General features: G+C 39.1%; 1 protein-coding gene and 1 pseudogene across 1 annotated transcript; both read right to left on the reverse strand.

Moving 5' to 3' along the window:
• Positions 1-15736: 15736 nt before the first annotated feature.
• LOC122746291 lies at positions 15737-16624 on the reverse strand (annotated as a pseudogene).
• A 184-nt stretch (positions 16625-16808) lies between these two features.
• LOC122747156 (translation machinery-associated protein 7-like) lies at positions 16809-17015 on the reverse strand. Its single transcript, XM_043993354.1, has one exon. The coding sequence runs from the start codon at positions 17013-17015 to the stop codon at positions 16809-16811; it is 207 nt and encodes a 68-aa protein (XP_043849289.1).
• Between the last annotated feature and the right edge of the window lie 3486 nt (positions 17016-20501).

Genomic DNA, 20501 nt, shown 5'->3' on the forward strand with positions numbered 1-20501 from the left:
AGATCAATGCTACATGCATGTAGGTGTGGGTGATGGTTCTTTCTGTAATACGTTTCTGATTCCAGTGCAATCTACTTGTTGGATTCTCAAGGATGTTTTGAAGTTTGCAATGAGGATTTATCATCTGTTCAATTTGAAAGAAGTGACTTTCTATATATAATTTTAACCACCCAATTATGTCTCTTTAGATAAGAGCAGCAACTACAACAAATAACATTTATAAGGCTTTATGGTTTGCAAAGTGATTTATTAATTTTATTTTCTTCTGACAACAATCTTGGGAGATAGGTACTATGACTATTACTATTTTACAGAAGAATAAACTGAGGGTAACAGCACTTAAGTGACTTGTCTAGAATATATGGCTAAAAATTTCTGAAGCCAGATTTTAACTCAGGTCTTCCTAATTCTGGGTACATATTTAGCATCTCCTCTCCAGGAGATGCTAAAATTTTGCAAGTTGCAGTGATGTATGGCAAAATTTCCACCATTTCTTGCATAATCTACATTGTACCTATAAACAGAACCATATTTTTCTGCCATTTATCTGATACTTTGGCATTGACCTATTTTTAGATTTCAGGTGGACGTTCTCTATGTAGTGTTTTTTAATCATGTTATTGGTTTTAGCTAGTTTCATTCTCCTTCAGGTTGTAAGGAAGTTCGCATACATTTGACAAATCTAAAGGTAAGTACCTTTCAGTAGCTATTACTATTGCTTTCAAAGGTGAGGTATGTTGGATCAAAAATACTTTTTTTCCGTAGATCTTTTTTTTTTTTTTTTGGTGAGGCAATTGGGGTTAAGTGACTTGCCCAGGGCCACACAGATAGTAAGTGTTAAGTGTCTGAGGCCATATTTGAACTTGGGTCCTCTTGAATCCAGGGCTGGTACTCTATCCATTGTGCCACCTAGCTGCCCCTCCTGTAGATCTTTTAACCAGTCAGTCAGTCAGCTGATTCCAGTCCAATCAGTCAATAAACATTTCTTAAGTACCTATTCTGTACCAGGCACTGTCCCAAGTGCTAAGGATACAAATTAAAAATAAAAGTTAGTGCCTGCCCTCAAGGAGCTTATAATCTAATGGGGGGGAATGATGCACAAGAAGAAGCTGAAAAGGGGAAGTGGATGAGAAAAAAGGGGGAGGACTTTTATTGTGGACTCTGAAAAAAAATCTATGCCTCTTTGGGGTGGATGATGTCCAGTCTTATTCACAGTATCTGGGTAAGAGAAGGCCCCATGATGCAGATAGAAGGTCAGAAGGGAAGTCCTCAGACTGTGGTGCAAACTCAAGCAAGGATTTTTGAAATTCCACTTCAAGTTTGCCTATCTATTTTGTAAGATCATTTAAGATACTGTTATTACTTTTGTTATCCAATTGCACAGTAGGTAATACTTAGGGAGTTTGGGTTAAATGTAGATTCTTCAAAGGACAGTTAGGTGAAACAGTGGATCCAGTGCCAGGCCTGGTGTCAGGAAGACTCCTCCTCTTCCTGAGTTCAAATCTGGCCTCAGAGACTTACTAGTTCTGTGGCTTTGGGTAAATTACTTTAACCCTGTTTGCCTCAGTTTCCTCTTCTGTAAAATGAGCTTGAAAAGGAAATGGCCATCCACTCCAGTATCTTTGCCAAGAAAACCCTAAATGGAATTACAAAGTGTTGGCCATGACTGAACAACAATGAAAAGATTCTTCAGATTTCAACAACACCTTCGTTTCTGATCTTATTTCATCCAATCTGTGTCTAAAAGTTGTTATTTCTTATAAGTGGTCAGTCAGTCAACAGATATTTATTAAGTATGCTAGGCACTGTGCTAAGCAGTGGGAATATAAAGAAAATAAGCCACATGGCCCCTGCTCTTGAGAAGCTTACATTCTAATGGCAGAGAAAATGTAGATATGTATCTACAAATATATAGGAAGCAAATGGAAGGCACTGACTATGTAAGCATGGGGGGTGTAGAGGATGGATGCCTGGGAAGCCTCTGCAGAAGGAGGGATTTTAACTATTTTAAAGGAAGCAAAAGAAGTCAGGAGGTAGGGATGAGGAGTGAGAGTATTCCAGACATTGCAACATGCAGTGCAAAAGCACAGATAGATGACAGATGTGCCAGGAACAATAGTTAGGTCAGAGTAGTGTAATGATTGGAATGACGCCACCTGTTGGAGACTTACTGTAGAAAAGCTCCGCCATGAAAGGAAGGTCTTTGAGGGCAAGACCAGGAGTCTTTTCTTTGGTGTCAGGAAGTGATGTCTGCTTGTGGGAGGAAGAAGGGAGGAACCTGGCGCTCTGACTGGGGCTCCTTCCTGGGGACCCTGGTGGAGAAGGGAGCTAGAAATGTGCTCTCCCTTTAATAGATAGGAATCTAGGCCTCTCTCTCTCTCTTTACCAAATTCTTATTCTCCTTAATAAATGCTTAAAAGTCTAACTCTTGCTAAAGCTTATAATTTATTGGTGACCACTCATTAGATTTTAGACAGTCTAGCTAGAATTTTAACCCTTAACAGTAGCTGGACTATAAAGTGTGAGGAGAGGAGTAAAGTGTAAGACAATGGGAAAAGAGTAAAAAAAAACAAAACAAAAAAAAACAGATTACAAGGCCAAACAAGGGATTTCATATTTGATCCTGGAGGTACCTGGGAGCCTCTGGAGTTGGTCACTATGGTTAGATTGGTGATTTAGGAAAGTCTTTTTGGCAGTGGAGTTGAGAATGGATTGGTTGGGGAGATATTTGAGGCAGGGAGACCAACCAGAAGACTATTGCAATAATTTATGGGTAAAGTAATAAGGGCAGCTAGGTGCAAAGTGGACAGAGTGCCAGGCCTGGAGGCAGGAACATTCATTTTTCTGGGTTTAAATCTGGCCCCATATACTTACTAGCTATGCGACCCTGGGTAAGTCACAGAATCCTGTTTGTCTTAGTTTCCTCATCTGTGAAATGAGCTGGAGAAGGAAACCAATTCTGTATCTTTGCTGAGAAAACCCCACATGGGATCACAAAGAATTGGATATGACTGAAACAGCTCAACAACAATAATAAAGGGAAATAAGATGAAGATGTACATGAGATATGTCTTGAAGATTAATGTGGGAAAAGATTGTAGAGGTTCTTGAGTGCCTGGCTAAGGAGTTTGGACTTATTTTTTGGTAGGCAATAGGAAACCACTGAATGTTATAGGTAGATAATGGGGTCACAAAGAGCTGGACATGACTGAAAATGACTCAAAAACAAAAATAATGAGAACTTGAATGATAATAGTGGGTGTTTGAGTAAAGAAAATGGAATACAAACGCACATAAGAGATGTTGTGGAGGTAGAAATGTAGCGATGAATTTGATATATTTGATGAGTATGAGAAAAGAGTTGAGTATAATGTAGAATTATAATTTGGGGAGACTAGGAGTAGATATATAGATCTGGGGATCATCTGTATTGAGATTATCAAACCTATGTGATCTGAGATCCCCAAGTGAAATGAGATAGAAAGAGAAGTCAGGAGTGCCAAGGACACTGGCCTGGGAGACACCCCATGGTTTAGTGGCAGAGATAAAAAAGAAGAATCTTCAAAGGAAACTGAAAACAGTTAGCTAAACAGCTAAGGAAGCAAAGCAGAACAGAACAGTGTGATAAAAAGAGAGAGAGAAGAGAGAATCCAGCAGGAGAAAGGTATCAACAGTATTAAATGCCACAAGGAAGTCAAGAAGGATTAGGCTTAAGGAAAGTACATTAGATTTGGCAATGAAAGGATTTCTGGAGAGAGTATCTTCAATTGAATAAAGAAACCAGATTGAAGAGCATTTAGAAGAGTGAGGGGGAAAAAGGGGATAGAAAGGGATGGGAAGACAAGTACTTATATTCCTGTCATATTCCAAGCACTCTATTAAGAGCTTTACAAATATCTCATCTGGTCCTCACAACAACTCTGTAAGATCGGTACTATTACTACCCGCATTGTGCAGTTGAGGAAACTGAAGCAAACACAGGTTAAGTGACTTATTCAGGGTCTTACAACTATTAAGTCTCTGAAAAGCCAGATTTGAACTCAGGTTTTCCTGACTTCAGGCCCAGTGCTCTATCCACTTTGCCATCTGGCTGAAAAGGAGTAGAGAGAGCACTGATACTTTTTTAAAGGAGTTTGGCAACAAAAGCAGGAAATTTATAGGGTAATTGCTTATGTGGATGGTAGGATCAAATAGAGATTTTTAAGGATAGGGAAGACAGGTGTGTTTATAGGGAATAGGGAAAGAAAAAGGAAATAGGGGTAGACTGAAGGTAAGAGAGGCATATAATGTTATGATAGTGAGGCAATCTGCTAGAAAAAACTGGGAAGGTGGTTGGAATCCAGGATGCCTAGAGAGGGGTTGTAATTGACAATGAGAAAGGCCATCTCTTCATCCTCTTCATCTTTAGGGCAAGGAGTAAAGGATTAGATAGTATGGAAGATATCTGAGTGATGTGAGATGAGGAGGGAGGGATCAGGAAGAACTCGTAGCAAGTGGCTTCATTGTTTTTGGTGAGGTATGAAATGAAGGCCCCACGGGTCATTGGAATTTCCAGTAGTTGAGGTTATATGGGTTTCTGATTTGTGTCAATGTATCTTGTCCCTCTCCCATCTGCCATGACAATCTGATCATCAGGATGGGAATGAGAAGGGCCAGCCTGCAACCCTATGCTGCCTCATTAATTTCTTAGGTTCTTAGGTTATATCCCACTGGATAGGTAGCTTTCCCAATTAGCGGTATCAACAGAACCTGACTGATTATCATTGACTTCCAAGCCTTCACAGCTATTGTAGTAGTCTTAAGGCACACAGAAGTTCCCACTGTATATCACTCTGTCTGGAGATTCCCTTCTTCAATTATTCCCCCTCTCCCAACATGAATGATGGATTAGACTTTGGCAGGTCATCATTATGATCACCATCGCCATCACCACTATCATTATCATTACCATCATTATTATTATTTTCATTTATTTAGAATTTTATTTTCCCCAATTACCTGTAAAAACAATTTTAACACCCATTTTTAAAACTTTGTGTTCCAAATTCACATTTTTATAAGTCCTTCAGAGTTGTCTTGGATCTTTGCATTGCTGAGAATATCCAAGTCATTCACAGCTGATCATATTACAATATTGCTTTTACTTTGTATACAGTACATCTCACTTTGCATCAGCTCATGTAAGTCTTTCCAGATTTTTCTGAAAGCATTCTGTTCATCATTTCACAGTTACTATTGCTAACTGAATTTCCCTCCATCCTTCCTCCCCATGTCATTTACTATATTCCCTATCTCCTTTCATCCCTTCCCTCCTCAAAGGTGTTTTGCTTTTGACTGTTCCCTCCCCCAATCTGTGCTCCCTTCTATCACCTCCCCCCACTTATTCTCTTCCCTTCCTACTTTCCTGTGGGGTAAGATAGACTACTATACCCAATTGAGTGAGTATGTTATTCCCTCTTTGAGCCAATTCTGATGAGAGAAAGGTTCACTTACTCCCTTGCACTTCCCCCATCTTCCCCTCCACTGTATACGCTTTTTCTTGCTTCTTTTATGTGAGATACTTTACCCCATTCTACCTCTCCCTTTCCCTTTCTCACAGTGCATTCCTCTCTCACCCCTTAATTTTTTAAAGATATCATCCCTTCATATTCAACTCACAACTGTGCTCTCTGTCTAAAAACTCCATACACCTGCCCTAACAATGAGAAAGTTCTTATGAGTTACAAGTATCATCTTCCCATGTAGGAATATAAACAGTTTAAGCTTTTAAAATCTCTTATGTTTTCTTTTTTCTATGTACCTTCTTATGCTTCTCTTGAGTCATATTTGAAAGTCCAATTTTCTATTCAACTCAGGTCTTTTCACCAGGAATGCCTGAAAGTCCTCTCTTTCATTAAATTCCCAATTTTTCCCCTATTGGATTATACACAGTTTTGCTGGGTTGGTGATTCTTGGTTTTTTTTTTTGTTGTTGTTGTTTGTTTGTTTGTTTGTTTGTTTTTTGTTTTTTTTTAGTGAAGCAATTGGGGTTAAGTGACTTGCCCAGGGTCACACAGCTAGTAAGTGTTAAGTGTCTGAGGCCAGATTTGAACTCAGGTACTCCTGACTCCAGGGCTAGTGCTCTATCCACTGCGCCATCTAGCTGGCCCTGGTGATTCTTGGTTGTAATCCAAATTCCTCTGGAATATCATATTGCAAGCCCTCTGATCCTTTAATGTAGAAGCTGATAAATCTTGTATGATTCTGACTCTGGCTTCACAATATTTGAATTGTTGCTTTCTGATTGCTTGCAATATTTTCTCCTTGACCTGGAGCTCTCGAATTTGGCTATAATATTCCTGGGAGTTTTCATTTTACAATCTCTTTCAGGAGGTGATTGGTGGATTCTTTCAATTTAGATTTTACCTTCTGCTTCTAGAATATCAGGGCAATAATCCATGACAATTTCTTGGAAGATGATGTCTAAGCTCATTTTTTTTTTTTGATCATGGATTTCAGGTAGTCCGATAATTTTCAAATTATCTCTCCTGAATCTATTTTCCAAGTCAGTTGTTTGTTCATGGAGATATTTCACATTGCTTTCTATTTTTTCATTCTTTTGGTTTTACTTTATTGTTCTTTGATTTCTCATAAAGTCATTAGCTTCCATTTTCTCAATCCTAATTTTAAAGGAGTTATTTTCTTCAGAGAGCTTTTGTACCTCCTTTTCCATTTGGCACATTCAGTTTTTCAAGACATTCTTTTCCTCATTAGCTTTTTGTACCTCTTTTACCATTTGGCCTAGTCTATTTTTATTTATTTATTTATTTATTCATTCATTCATTCATTCATTCATTCATTCATTCGTTTGTTTATTTATTTTTAGTGAGGCAATTGGGATTAAGTGACTTGCCCAGGGTCACACAGCTAGTAAGTGTTCAGTGTCTGAGGCCAGATTTGAACTCAGGTACTCCTGACTCCAGGGTCAGTGCTCTATCCACTGTGCCACCTAGCTGCCCCCTGACCTAGTCTGTTTTTTTGTTTGTTTGTTTTTTTAGTGAGGCAATTGGGGTTAAGTGACTTGCCCAGGGTCACACAGCTAGTAAGTGTTAAGTGTCTGAGGCCATATTTGAACTCAGGTACTTCTGACTCCAGGGCCGGTGCTCTATCCACTGCACCACCTAGCTGCCCTCTAGTCTGTTTTTAAGGTGTTATTTTGTACAGTATTTTTTGTCTCCTTTACCAAGCTGTTCACTTTTTTCATGATTTTCTTCCATCACTCTCCTTTCTCTTTCCAATTTTTCCTCTACCTCTCTTACTTTATTTTCAAAGTAGTTTTTGAGGTCTTCTATGGCCCAAGACCAATATATATTTTTCTTGGAAGCTTTGGATGTAGGAGATTTGGCTTTGTTATCTTCTTTTGAGTATATATTTGGATCTTCCTTGTCACCATAGATGGAGGAAGAAAGAAAATAATGAAAGAAGTAAATAAGGGAGGGAGGAAAGGAAGGATGACAAAAGGAAAGAAAAAGGGGAAAAGGAAGGAGGGAGAAAGAAAAGAAGGGAGGGGGAGAGAGGAAAAAGGAAAGATGGGAAGAATAAAGGAAGGAAGAAAGGGAGGAAAGAAAAGGAAGAATGAGCAAGAAAGAAAAATAGAATAGATTCATAGATAGTTCAATTTAAGATTTAATAATGAGCTAATATCCAACACTGAGAGGCACAGCCTAGTGCTCAATGTAAAAAATCAAACACTAGAAAACATCTTCTTGGTATACATATTTATTCCACCTCTTAATTTGAAGTTGTTTCTTTTTTGTTTGACTTAGTATTATACACTCTACTTCAAGGGAGTGCATTTCACTACTAGAGCCTTAGAGATCCCTAGATCCTTATTGACAAGAAGTGAGCAGAAGTCATAGCAGGTCTTTATTAATTTTTTTCTGCTTAAAATCTCCTTTTATTGATTCACCTTTTTGTTTAGAATTATTTTCCCCCAGTTACATGTAAAAACAATTTTTAACATTCATTTTTTAAAACTTTTAGTTCCAAATTCTCTCCCTTTTTCCTCCCCCCCCCCTTATTGAGAAGGCAAACAATTTGATATAGGTTATACATGTGTAAAACATTTCCATATTAGTCATGTTGTGAAAGAAAACATAGACCAAAAAAAACCCTCAAGGAAAATAGAGTAAAAAATGTATGTTTCAATCTGTTTTCAGACACCATCAGTTCTTTCTCACAAGTCCTTCAGTGTTGTCTAGGATCATTTTATTTTTGAGAATAGCTAAGTCATTCACAGTTGATCATCTTACGATGTTGATCATGGCTTTCAGGTAGGCCAATAAATTTTAAATGATCTCTCCTGGATAAATTTCCCAGGTAAGTTCTTCTTCCAAAGAGATATTTAACATTGCCTTCTACTTTTTTCATTCTTTTTGTTTTATTTTATTGTTTCTTGATTTCTCATAAAGTCATTAGCTTCCATTTGCTCAATTCTAATTTTTAAGGAATTCTTTTCTTCAGTGAGCCTTTGTACCTCCTTTTTCATTTGTCCAATTCTACCTTTTAATTTCTCTTCAGTGAATATTTGTACTTTAAACAAAAACATTTAGCCTAGTCTGGTTTTTAAGGTGTTATTTTCTTCAGTATTTTCAGTATGTAGCTGTTGATTCTTTTTAATTATTTTTTTGCATCACTCTCATTTCTCTTGCCAATTTTTCTCTGTCTCTCTTACTTGATTTTCAAAGTTCTTTTTGTGCCCTTCCACAGCCTGAGACCAATTCATATTTTTCTTGGAGGCTTTGAATGTAGGAGCTTTGACTTTGCTATCTTCTTCTGAGTGTGTGTTGTTGTTGTTGTTGTTTTCTGAGAGTGTGTTTTGATCTTCCTTGTCATCATAGTACTGTTCTCAGGGTAAAAGGCATATTGTCCCAAGATTCAGGGTTTTTGTTCAGCTGTTTTCAGAGATTCTTCTACAAGCCTGTAAGTTTTCAGTACTTCCAAGGTAGTATGATCTAAGAAGAGGTGTGTTACTGCTCTCCTGGCCTGTGCTTTGATCTGCAAGTGACCACAAGTATTTTTTTCTGCCCTGGAACTGTGACAAGGGTCTCTGCTCCATTGTGGCTACAAGCTCAGGTGTTTTAGTGCTCCTCCTTACCCAGGATTGCAACCTGAATTTGAGTATGGGCAAAGCAATAGAGGCCTGCCCCCAGTGCCAGCAAAGAGATCATCATTATCTCCTTCTGATCAGTTGTCTGACTCCCTTACTGTTTGTAGGCCTGGAGTTCCAGAAGCAGCCACTGCTGCTGCTGATTCATTGACTCCCAAGTCCTGATCCTGAATTTCTGGGGCTCATTCTGTGCTGGCCCAGCCTTTGCTGGACTGTAATAGCTCATTCACTGTTCCGCACACACAGCCCTCCATCTCCTACCTCCATGCCTCCATGCTGACTCTTCTCTTTGACCATAATGCATTTACTTTTCATTAATGTTTTTTGGCACTCCTTGATTCTTTCAAGATTCAGCTAAAGCACCACTTTCTACATGAAACCTTTTCTGAACACCATCCCCATGTACCAGCTGTTGGTGCCCTGCCTTCCAAAACTACCTTGTATTAATTCTATATCCATTATTCATATGCTTCTGCATTTTATATGGTCTCTCCCATTTGAATATAAACTCCACAAGGGCAGAAATTATTTCCCTTTTATATTTATACTGCAAGCACTTAGCACAGTGCCTGGCAAAAATAGGCTCTTAAGTTCTTTTTTGACTTACTGATTGAAATTTTGCTTTCCCTTGATCTTCTCTTGTTGAATCACAAGATTAGCTCTCTGTTCTATATAAAACCTACCCTCTCCATAGTCACTTAAATCTCTGTTAGTAGGGTTTTAATTCTCTACTGGATTCAGTCTTCCTTCCTTCCTTCCTTCCTTCCTTCCTTCCTTCCTTCCTTCCTTCCTTCCTTCCTTCCTTCCTTCCTCTCTTTTTTCCTTCCTTCCTTCTTTCTTTCCTTTCTTCTTCTTCTTTCTTTTTATCTCCAGGATTTTTATATCTGTACATTTGGACATTCTCCCATCAACAACTGCTGCTTCTTTCCAAGCATTTTTTTGGAAAGTTTGCTCTAGACATTTGGTGATCATTGCAATGGTCATCCAAAGGATCCTTTCCCAAGATCAAATCATTCTCTCTTATATTTCTGGCTTTCTTCAAAAGGTTCTTCTTTCTTCACTCATCGAACATATAGAAACACAGATTCTTAGAGCCAGGAGAGATACTGGAGACCATCTAATCCAATTCCTTATTTTACAGATGAGGAACTGAGGCCTGGAAGGGTGAAATGATTTATGTGTCTTCACACAGCAAGGAAATGCCAGGAGTGTGACTTAAGCCCAAGTGTTCGGGATATTTAGGTTCTAGGTTAATGCTCATATCATATTTCCCAAAGATTTCTGCTTACTATTGTTTTCCTCACAACTTGCAACGGCCCATTTTCTACCTCTAACAATGGTGTTTAAGTATGGGGTCTGGTTAATTTCTTCACCTAATCGATATTTAATTTGGTACAAATATTCACTTATCAAATGACTACATTTAATTTTTAATTTTTATTTTCTTGGCCAGGAAGCATATGCCCATCTCCACTTCTGTTGTTTTTCTTCTATCATGCCAATACTTTAATACAGCTTTAATTTTTATCAATGTAGGTTTCTCTCCAGAGATGAAGAACCCCAGTCTATGCATAACTATCCTATGTGATTCTCTTATCTATATCTTTTTAGATAGTTTACCATAAAGGTGAAGGCCTTCTTCTTGACATTCCAAACTGACCAACTTTCCATACTTTTAAGAAAGATATTATATTTCGTGTGGGAAGCAAGGATCCTTATCTGTCCCTCCTCTCCTAGGGAGCTTTATTTATCCATCTTCATGTTCCACTCTGCTTGCATTATAGTTATGAGTATCCCTATCTTATCTCTCCTAGTAGATTGTGAGGTCTTTGATGGTAGGGAGAGGCTGTTTTTCAACTTAAAATTCCCAATATTTTATCTTACACATTAGAGATGCTCAATAAGTATCTGTGGGATGAATAGATTAGTAAATGGTGATGGACAGAGGGAGATAAACAGATGTGTCAATTCAACTAATTTTCTATTATTTGGGGTCAGGTTATTCAGAGTGTAGGCTGTCTAGAACCCTTCTTTCTCCCCCTTCATCATCTTTGGATATAGTACTTTGTACTTTCCAGGTACTTAATAAATGTTTGTTGTTGAACTGAATTGAATTTGGAGCTATTCCATGAGAGAGTAGGCAAGAGGAGGAGAGAGAGGGATAAACACCTAGTTACATATTTCATTTATCAGCACTGCTGGTGAAAGGTATGGAGTAGCCAAACAAGATCTGGGGATTAACCATGCATGTTGCCCATCCTTACTATCCCTCATATCCTTTGATAAAGATAGGATAATTAGACTCAGCTGGGAGAGATGTAGATAGAGTCAGAAGGGTATGACTTCACTATTTGTTCTTCAAATGTTGAGAAAACACACACAGTTTCAAAGAAGCTTCTTTTCTCTCCTCTTCTCTCTTTATACCTCCTTCCTCAATTCTCCCCTAGCCTAGTAGGCAAAGGATAATTGGCAAGGATTGCCAGAGGGGCATATTTAGGGTGGGGAGGTTGAGGATTTCTCTTTGTCTTCTTAATATGATCTAGGCTAGAAAAGAGGGCAGTGAACTTTGTGCCAGACCAGACAGGGTTGAAAGGAAAAGAGATGCAGCATCAATCATTGCTCAGTTCAAAGTTTACACAGGGCCATTATAAAGCAATTAAAAAGCATTTTCCTGCAGAGAAATGACATCAAGTTTACGCCCCACTGATCATCATAGTTCTTGAATAATGAGGGACTGCCTTGTGTTGAGGCAGGGGAATGGATGAGATGACCTCTGGAATTCTCTTACCTCTTTATTTTGAGAATTAATAATCCCTTTCATCCTTCTCTATTGAACCCTGATTTTCATTTAACATTTAGGGGATGTGACAAAGTTCCGGGCACAGACAACTGATGAGAAAGCAGCAACTGGACTAGGTAACAGCAGGCCAATCCTGGAAGGGCAATACTAAAAATAGCTCACGGTTGCTGGCCAAATCCACCCACAATCACTCATGCAAAAATCCCGTTGACTTCACAGGGAGTTGCATACACATCAAGAAGGGTAGGACTTTGGCAATCAGACTTCTGGGTTCCAGTTTTAGGTCTGGTGTGGATTGACATCCAGCCTTTGGGGGGAGGGAGTTCTCCCCCCCCCAAAAAAAAAGAAAAGCCATAACAACTCTTTAACCCCTAATGAGTCAGCAGTTGGGTGAGATCCATAGCTATTGGTTCTTCCAAAGTCCAAGCTAAAAACCAATGCCATAAGAATACTAAAATTACCCAATACCCCAACCAGGAAGTTGGACCAGTGGCCCTAGGACATTAGTAACATGCACTACCTGACCACAACCACTCCTTTGTATTATAATGTGCTAAGTGTCTAAGCTCTGTTTCCTGGTTCTCTTACCCCCCTGAATTTATTGACCCTCACAATCAAAGAACCAGTTGTGTGACTAACTCTTGGATGAGTCCTGTTTCCAAAGAAGATAGAAGCTCCATTCCCAGTTCTACTATTCTACAGCTATTTTCCTCCTCTATAAAAAGGACAAGCTCATTTTAACCATGAAATTATTTATATGGAGAAATGATAGATACAATATGTGTATGAGGCAATTTACAAAATTCCATTCCATGGAAACTCAAGAAACAGAAAAATACAAAATGGTTCTCATTTCCCCCCCTTTCCCCAACTTTTGCTACCAAAATAATGAAGGTAGAATTGTGGCAAAGTCTAAATAGCAAAGGTTTTGGACCATTTATAAACATTAAGAGAAGATGCATGGTACAGTAGAAAGAGAGAAGCTCTCAGAATCAAGGAAACCTAGGTTCAAGTACCACCTCTGAAACGTATTGTGATTTTGGGCCAGTCACTCAACCTCTCAGTGCCTCCTGGGAACATGAAACTATAATTAGCAGAACAGATGCTGATTTGCATTGGTGGAGGGAGTATCCTCATCTGGAATTCCCTATACTAATCAAATCACAGGCCCAGAACAACAACAACAAAATTAACTCTTGGTATCATAAATGTAAGTAAGGTCCCTCCAACTTTAAATCCTATAATAATGTGACTTTGGTCCATAAAGACTTGTAAATAACTCAACTTTCTAATTTCTAAGTGAGAGAAAAGCTCCTCAGATTCAGCAGAACTAAGTGTTATAAAAAGACTTGATCGCTTTAAAGACACTGAAGGAATTAGTTACAAGGCACCATTAACAAAATTTTAAAACAGGTTATTATTTTTAGTTGATTTGTATAAATATATTTTGTTTATATTGTTTATTCATAAGAAGAGCTTCATGACTTGACATATTATTCTATCATGCACCGACCTCCAGATTTGTGCTGGCTCTCATCTTTTAAAAGAGATTGACCTCACGATCTATACAGTAAAATGAAAAGCACAAACAATGTCTACCATCCAGACCACAGCATGTCACTGGTAACTAGTCCATTGAGCTGATTCATTAGTACATATACCAGGGTTGTCCTGACCAGGATCCACTGATCTATCTACAATCCAATCCCTACCTTGCATCTTAATATTTATATAGCACGTTGAGATTTGCAACCACTTTGAAAATATTATCATATTTGATTTTCACAACAACCTTATGATGCAGACATTATTATCCTCATTTTACAAATGAGGGAACTGAAGCTGATAGAGGCTAAGTCACTTATCGAGGAGTCTGAGGCAGGATGCAAACTCATGTCTTCCTGATTCTAAGACTAGCACACCAGCTACTGAACCCTCTGGTCTCATTCTGTATCTCCTAGGACACATTATGCTCCAAGACATCCTAGAAACTTTGGAATTATTAGTACAAGTTGAAATTTTATTTAAAACTACATTTTAGGGGGAAGCTGGGTGACACAGTGGATAAAGCACTGGCCCCGGATTCAGGAGGTCATGCATTAAAATCCGGCCTCTGACATTTGACACTTACTAGCTGTGTGACCTTGGGCAAGTCACTTAACCCTCATTGCCCTGCCTAAAAAACAAACAAACAAACAAACAAAAAACCAGTGAACATTCAAAAAAGATAAACAAGCAATAACAGGAAATAGAAAAAACCCCTACATTTTAAGTTTAGAGTTACTAAGCAAATTACAATGAAAAAATAAAAAAGAGAACAATACACCAAGCCTCCAAATGCCCTTCTATTTTTTTATAGTTATATTAATGATATTGTTCCTGAACAATGCTCCTAAAAGAGATTACATAAAATGAAAGACAGTCCTCTCTATCTAAGATCCAGTCATGGGTTAGATTCAATGTAGCAAAAATGTATCACTCACCTGCTAGGCACAGAGAAGGAAGTTCAAAGTTTAGATAAGATTCCCTCCCTGTACTCAATAACTTAATAGACTACTAAAGGAATAAGAGGCCAGTTAGTTTGCACAGTGGATAGAGCACTGGACTTGGAATTAGGAAGACTCATCTTCATGAGTTCAAATCTGGCTTCAGACTCTTAATGTTGTATTACCCCAAGCAAGTCACTTAACCCTGTTTGCCTCAGTTTTCTCATCTGTAAAATGAAATGGAGAAAGAAATGGCAAACCACTGAAGTCTCTTTGCCAAGAAAACCCCAAATGGAGTCACAAAGAGTTGGACATGACTGAAAAAACTCAACAACAACAACAATGGGAATAAGACATAAATGTACATAAGATATGTCTTGAAAGATTAATATGGTTATAGATTGTGGAAGTTCTTGAATGCCTGGCTAAGGAGTTTGGACATTTTTTTTGGTAAGCAATAGGTGACCACTGAATGTTATAAGAAGACAATAGGGTCAATCAGGACCAATATTAAGTCATGAAAGCAACATCAATATCTATAATTATGTTAGAGAGCCACATGCAAAGAGGTATTACACATTTGCAGTATGGGGGTAGGGAAAGGCCTTACTGACAGAATTGTCAAGGACAGTTTGTATCTAAGCTCAGGATATACATAATATTTTCAAAATTCATCTGTCCTCTTGTAAGAATATCCATTTGTTTGCTTAGTAAAGGAATTCTTTTATTATTTATTTATAAGGTAGCTAGGTGGTACAGTGGATAAAGCACCGCACCTGGATTCAGGAGGACCTGAGTTCAAATCTGGTCTCAGACACTTGACATTTATTAGCTGTGTGACCCTGGGCAAGTCACTTAACCTTCATTGCCCTACCCCCCACAAAAAGCATATATTCATTCATTCATTCATTCATTTATTTTGTGGGGCAATGAGGTTTAAGTGACTTGCCCAGGGTCACACAGCTAGTAAGTGTCAAGTGTTTGAGGTCACATGTGAACTCAGGTCCTCCTGAATCTAGGGCCAGTGCTTTATCCACTGTGCCACCTAGCTGCCCTAGTAAAAGAATTCTTAATGAACTTAAAGTGTCTCTGTTGATTGATCTAGGGCAGGAAAAAAGAGGTGAGTTTCACTTGTATACCCAAGAATGAAATATTTCTTTCTTTTCTTTTTTTTTTAAATGTACAATGTACGTTAAAGAAATGTTCATTAAGGTGACACAATCTTTTTTTTTAATATAAGAAGTCAAGATTTATTTTCCTGCAAGAATCTTTTCCTTCTCTATTAGAGCACCTGGGATAAAATCTAGGACCACTCCATGGTAGTCCCTACCCACTCAGTGGCCTGAGAAGTAGGAGCCGCAGACCAGTCCTCGGTAGCAGGCTGAGCACCACAGTCTTCAGTAGGGAACTGCTGAATGGGCACAGATGGCACCTGCACTCCCTCAGACCAATCAGCCACCTCTGGTTGAGCAGCAGTGAATTATGGGGCAGGGGAAGTCCATTCATCCTGAAATTCCTCTTTTGTCTCTGCCTTCTCAGCTGCGCCCGCTCTTCCTTCTCAATCGCCTCTGGATCCCTGTAGACGTAAAGACCAGGTATCACTTCCCACGGGTGTTCATGGGAGATGGTACGACACATATGTTGGACTTCACGGGCCAGCATCCACCACATCAGACCCACGGAGTGAGCTCCCTTGTTGTTGTATAGAATGGCAATATCCACATAGCAAAGTGGAGAATCTTTGTTGTACAATGCAATGGCTGGGAGGTTAATATATGATGCTTCAGTCAGAGGCCGGTGATCTGCCCGAGAATCAGTGACCACTAAGAGGCGAGGTTGCCTGAAAACTGTCTGAATCTGGTTAGTGAAGGTGCCCGGGGTGAAGCGTCCAGCAATAGGTGTAGCGGCAGTGGCAGCAGCAAATTTCAGAACAGCTCGCTGGCTGGTGTTCCAGGATGAGATGACGCTAACATCAGTAGGATTTTCAATGGCAACAATGGCTCGAGCAGCGAGCAGAAGCTTTTCCCAAATTCTCTTCAAATTAATGATGTAGATGCCGTCACTCTTCCTTTTGTAGATACACTGTTCCATCTGGAAGTCCAAATTAGTGCCACCCAAATGCGTTCCTGCAGTGAAAAATTTTGAGGACATCCGCCTCCTTCATCTGCAAGACATCCAGGGCTCCGGACATTGTGGAAGTTTCCCTTTAAAGTTATGACGGAAACCGAGGACAACGCCCGTATGGACCCCTCTTCTGGGCAGCGCGGAAAAAAAAAAAGATGACACAATCTTGACTGCAGGTGGCAACAGATGTTGAAGTAGGAAATGCAGATGTCACTAAGCAAGAAAGAAACCAAAAGGAATCATCATCTTATCTAAACAGGGACGTCGACTTTTTTGCCAGATTTTTTAATTCCACCACTGGCAAGTGATACCTTCCCAGTAGCTTTTGCTTTTAACTCTTCTGGTTTTTTCTGTTCTTCTTTTTGTTTTTGTTTGCAAACTCTATCTTCCTCATCCATTTCCTTGGTTGGCTTCTCCGGCTGTTTCAGAGGCTTCTTACCACCCTCGCGACCCGACATCGTGCCAGCTGCTCAGCTTCCCCAAGCCCCCTTCGAATGAAATATTTCAATCATGGAATATCTCAGTTGTAAGAAGACTTTTCAGGGACTGTTCTTAGAATATGACTCCTAACCCCTATTTCCAACAGAAGAGATATTAAACTCAATGGCTGACCCACCCCCGAGTCTGGTTGAATCAATTAAAATGTCATTGGGGGGTAGCTAGGTGGCGCAGTGGATAGAGCACCGGCCCTGGAGTCAGGAGGACCTGAGTTCAAATCCGGTCTCAGACACTTGACACCTACTAGCTGTGTGACCCTGGGCAAGTCACTTAACCTTCATTGCCTGCAAAAAAAAAAACCCCAAAACAATAAACAATAATACAATAGAACATAGATTATGATAATATGTTTTTCTAAGTCAATGTGTGGCAGGCAGGGATCTGTTTGTACTATTTGGTAGTCACCATTTCTCTTTGAGTTTGACACCACTGCCCTACAGTATAACCAACCAGTGGTCATTTAGCCTTTACCTAGAGATAACAGTGGTGAGAAAATTCATTATTTTATTACTTGTGTAGCTTTGGACAAGTTACTTAACTTCTCTAGTTTCTTGTTTTCTTATCTATGTAATGAGAAGTTTGGATTAGGTGAACAAGGTCCCTTCTCACTCTAGATTTATAATCATCCAACCTACGAATTCCCTCAGGAAACTATTCTACTTTGCGAAGTTTTAACTCATTTCAAACCAACTTCTGTCTCTTTGCAACTTCTGCCTATTGTTTCTAGATTTCTCCCCTAGTTCAAAGGTTTCTAAACTTTTGTATGAGTCATGGACCCTAGCAGCAGCTTGGTGAAAACTGTTGAACCTTCCTAAGATTGTGTTTAAATGCATAAAACAAACAAGCAAACAACAACAACGACAAATATATATATATATATATATATATATATATATACACACACACACACACACACACATGTATATTTCTTTTTTATTTAGTGTAATAAACATTTTTATTTATAGTTTTGGGTTCCAGTTTTTATCCCTCCTTTCCTCCCTCCCCTCCCCCTCCCTGAGACACCAAGCAATCAGATATGGGTTATACACATATGATTATGTAAAACATTACTATATTCATCATTTTGTAGAAGAAAACTTGATTAAAAAGAAAGTGAAAAATAGCATGCTTCAGTCTGTTCCATCAATATCAGTTCTTTCTTTGGAGGTGGATAGTATATTTCATTAATAGTCCTTTGGGATTGTCCTGAATCATTGTATTGTTGAGAATAGTCAAGCCATTCACAGTTTTTCATCAAACAATATTGCTGTCTTTGTGCACTTGGTTCTGCTCACCTCACTATGCATCAGTTCATATAAGTCTTTCCAGGTCTCTCTGAAGTTATCCTGCTTGTCATTTGTTATAGCACAATAATATTCCATGACCATCATATACCACAGCTTGTTTAACCATTCCCCAACTTATGGGCATCCCTTTGATTTCCAACTCTTAGCCACCACAAAAAGAGCTGCTAGAAATATTTTTGTACAAATAGGTCTTTTTTCTCTTTTGGGGGATGTCTTTGGGATAAAATATACAAAATTTTAAAGGAAACTAATTATAATGCAATACAGTTATTAAAATAATTTTTAAAATAAGTTACTGAACCCCAGGCTGGGAACCTCTGCTCTAGAGCCAGACAGAATATGTGTCTGATCTCTTCTTCCACATGAAAACCCTTTTTTCCCAAATACTTGAAGACAGTGATTATACCTCTCTGACACCAAGTCTTCTCCTTTCCATACTAAACATCATCAGTTCATTCAGCTGGTCTTCACCTAACATGATTTTGAGGGCCATGATTCTCCCTTTTCTGGACATTTTTCAGTTCATCAAGACATCCTTCCTAAAATGAGGAGCCCCAAATGAACCCAAGACTCTGAATGAGGTCTGCCCAGCATTATCCTCATTTAGAACACCGTGCCTCACTTAAAGCAGGCTAACATTATTAGAAATTGTAGGGGCAGCTAGGCAGTACAGTGGATAAAGCACTGGCCCTGGATTCAGGAGGACATGAGTTCAAATCCAACTTCAGTCACTTGACATTTACCAGCTGTGTGACCCTGAGCAAGTCACTTAACCCTCATTACTCTAAAAAAAATAAATAAAAAAGATCTTTTGCTAGGATTTGTTTTCAGGATATTCTAGATCCTTCATGAGAGTGGGTTCAGGAAATGGAGTGAGGTAGGATGGAGAGAGCTACTCTTGTGAAGTGAGAACTGGAGATGGGGAAAGCATGGCATGTTTTTGGATGATGGCAGGTAGTCTAGGTTGACTGAATTGTAAATTGGGGGAGAGGGGTGCAAGAGCATTGGGAGATTAATGAGAGTTAACCCTGGGGCCACATTGTAGAATGTCTTGAAGGCCAGAGTAAAAAGGATTGTCTATTTGATGGGCAATGGGGAGACATTTGAAAATCTGAGCAAGAGCAGGAAATCCCAAAGTATATGTGGTATAATCACTTAAATACCCTGGAGATCAGGAAGATGAAATGAATTTATTCATTCATTTGTTTTTAAAGTGTTTATTAAACACCAACAAATATTCTAGTCACTTGTGTGTTGGGGAGGGGGGAGGTACTTCCTGGACTGGGAACCTAAGCTTTTCAATTCTGTGTTGAAGGAATGTCAAGTTCTGGCCAATGAGAAAACCAAAAGTGCTTTTCCATCAACAGTTCTTCAGTATCATCATTGCTCAAAGCCTAGAAGCCAAGAGACAAATGGAAGTATAAAGGAAATCTGACCCACCATACTTTCCAATGTACAGAGAAAGAGAAAAGAGGAGTCCATGAGGGGCCTTGTCAGTTTGTCAGGGGAAAAGATCTAATGAAACGGGTTGAGGGTGGAGAGAAAGCAGTGTGGGATTGTGAGAACGTCTCCCTCTTTGACAATTCCCATCCTCCCCACCCCTCACCCCCAGCTCCTCTTGGCCAACAGAAGACCCTTCTGATGTCATGGCTGCCCAGGCCCCCGATGATGGATTAGGCTCTAAGAGGAGGAATGTTGTCTGCTCCCAAGATTGTCAGAGGAAGTCCCCAGATACCAGGGCATCACAATGGCTTCATTATTCTCTGACCCATTTAAACAGTTCCTTTTATTTTATCAGCTGGGCCCCAACCAGGAGACTTTGAGCCCCCAGTTTGCTTCCAGAGGAATTGACAGGGTACTTTTTCACAGGGAGTCAGTCATCTCCTCAAAGGTCATTGTGCTCAAAGGAAAAAGTCCAAATTTTTCCTCTTGTTTAATTTAATAACAAGCACTCATAATGTTTTAAGTTGCACAAAGTGCTTTCCTCACAAATTTTCCCTGAAGTAGATGGTAAAAAGATTGTTACCTCTATGTTACAGATAAAGAAACTAGGTCAGAGGGCACTATAGAGTTAATAAGTGTTGGACCCATCAAGTCCATCATCTTCCTTTTTCTCCCTCCCCCACCCCAATTAATAGA

Source organism: Dromiciops gliroides, chromosome 3 (assembly GCF_019393635.1).
Source record: "Dromiciops gliroides isolate mDroGli1 chromosome 3, mDroGli1.pri, whole genome shotgun sequence".
Lineage (NCBI taxonomy): Eukaryota > Metazoa > Chordata > Mammalia > Microbiotheria > Microbiotheriidae > Dromiciops > Dromiciops gliroides.

What these genes read in the sequence shown, in the direction of transcription:
- LOC122747156 (XM_043993354.1), bottom strand. Translation starts at nt 17,015, where the DNA reads ATGTCGGGTCGCGAGGGTGGTAAGAAGCCTCTGAAACAGCCGGAGAAG.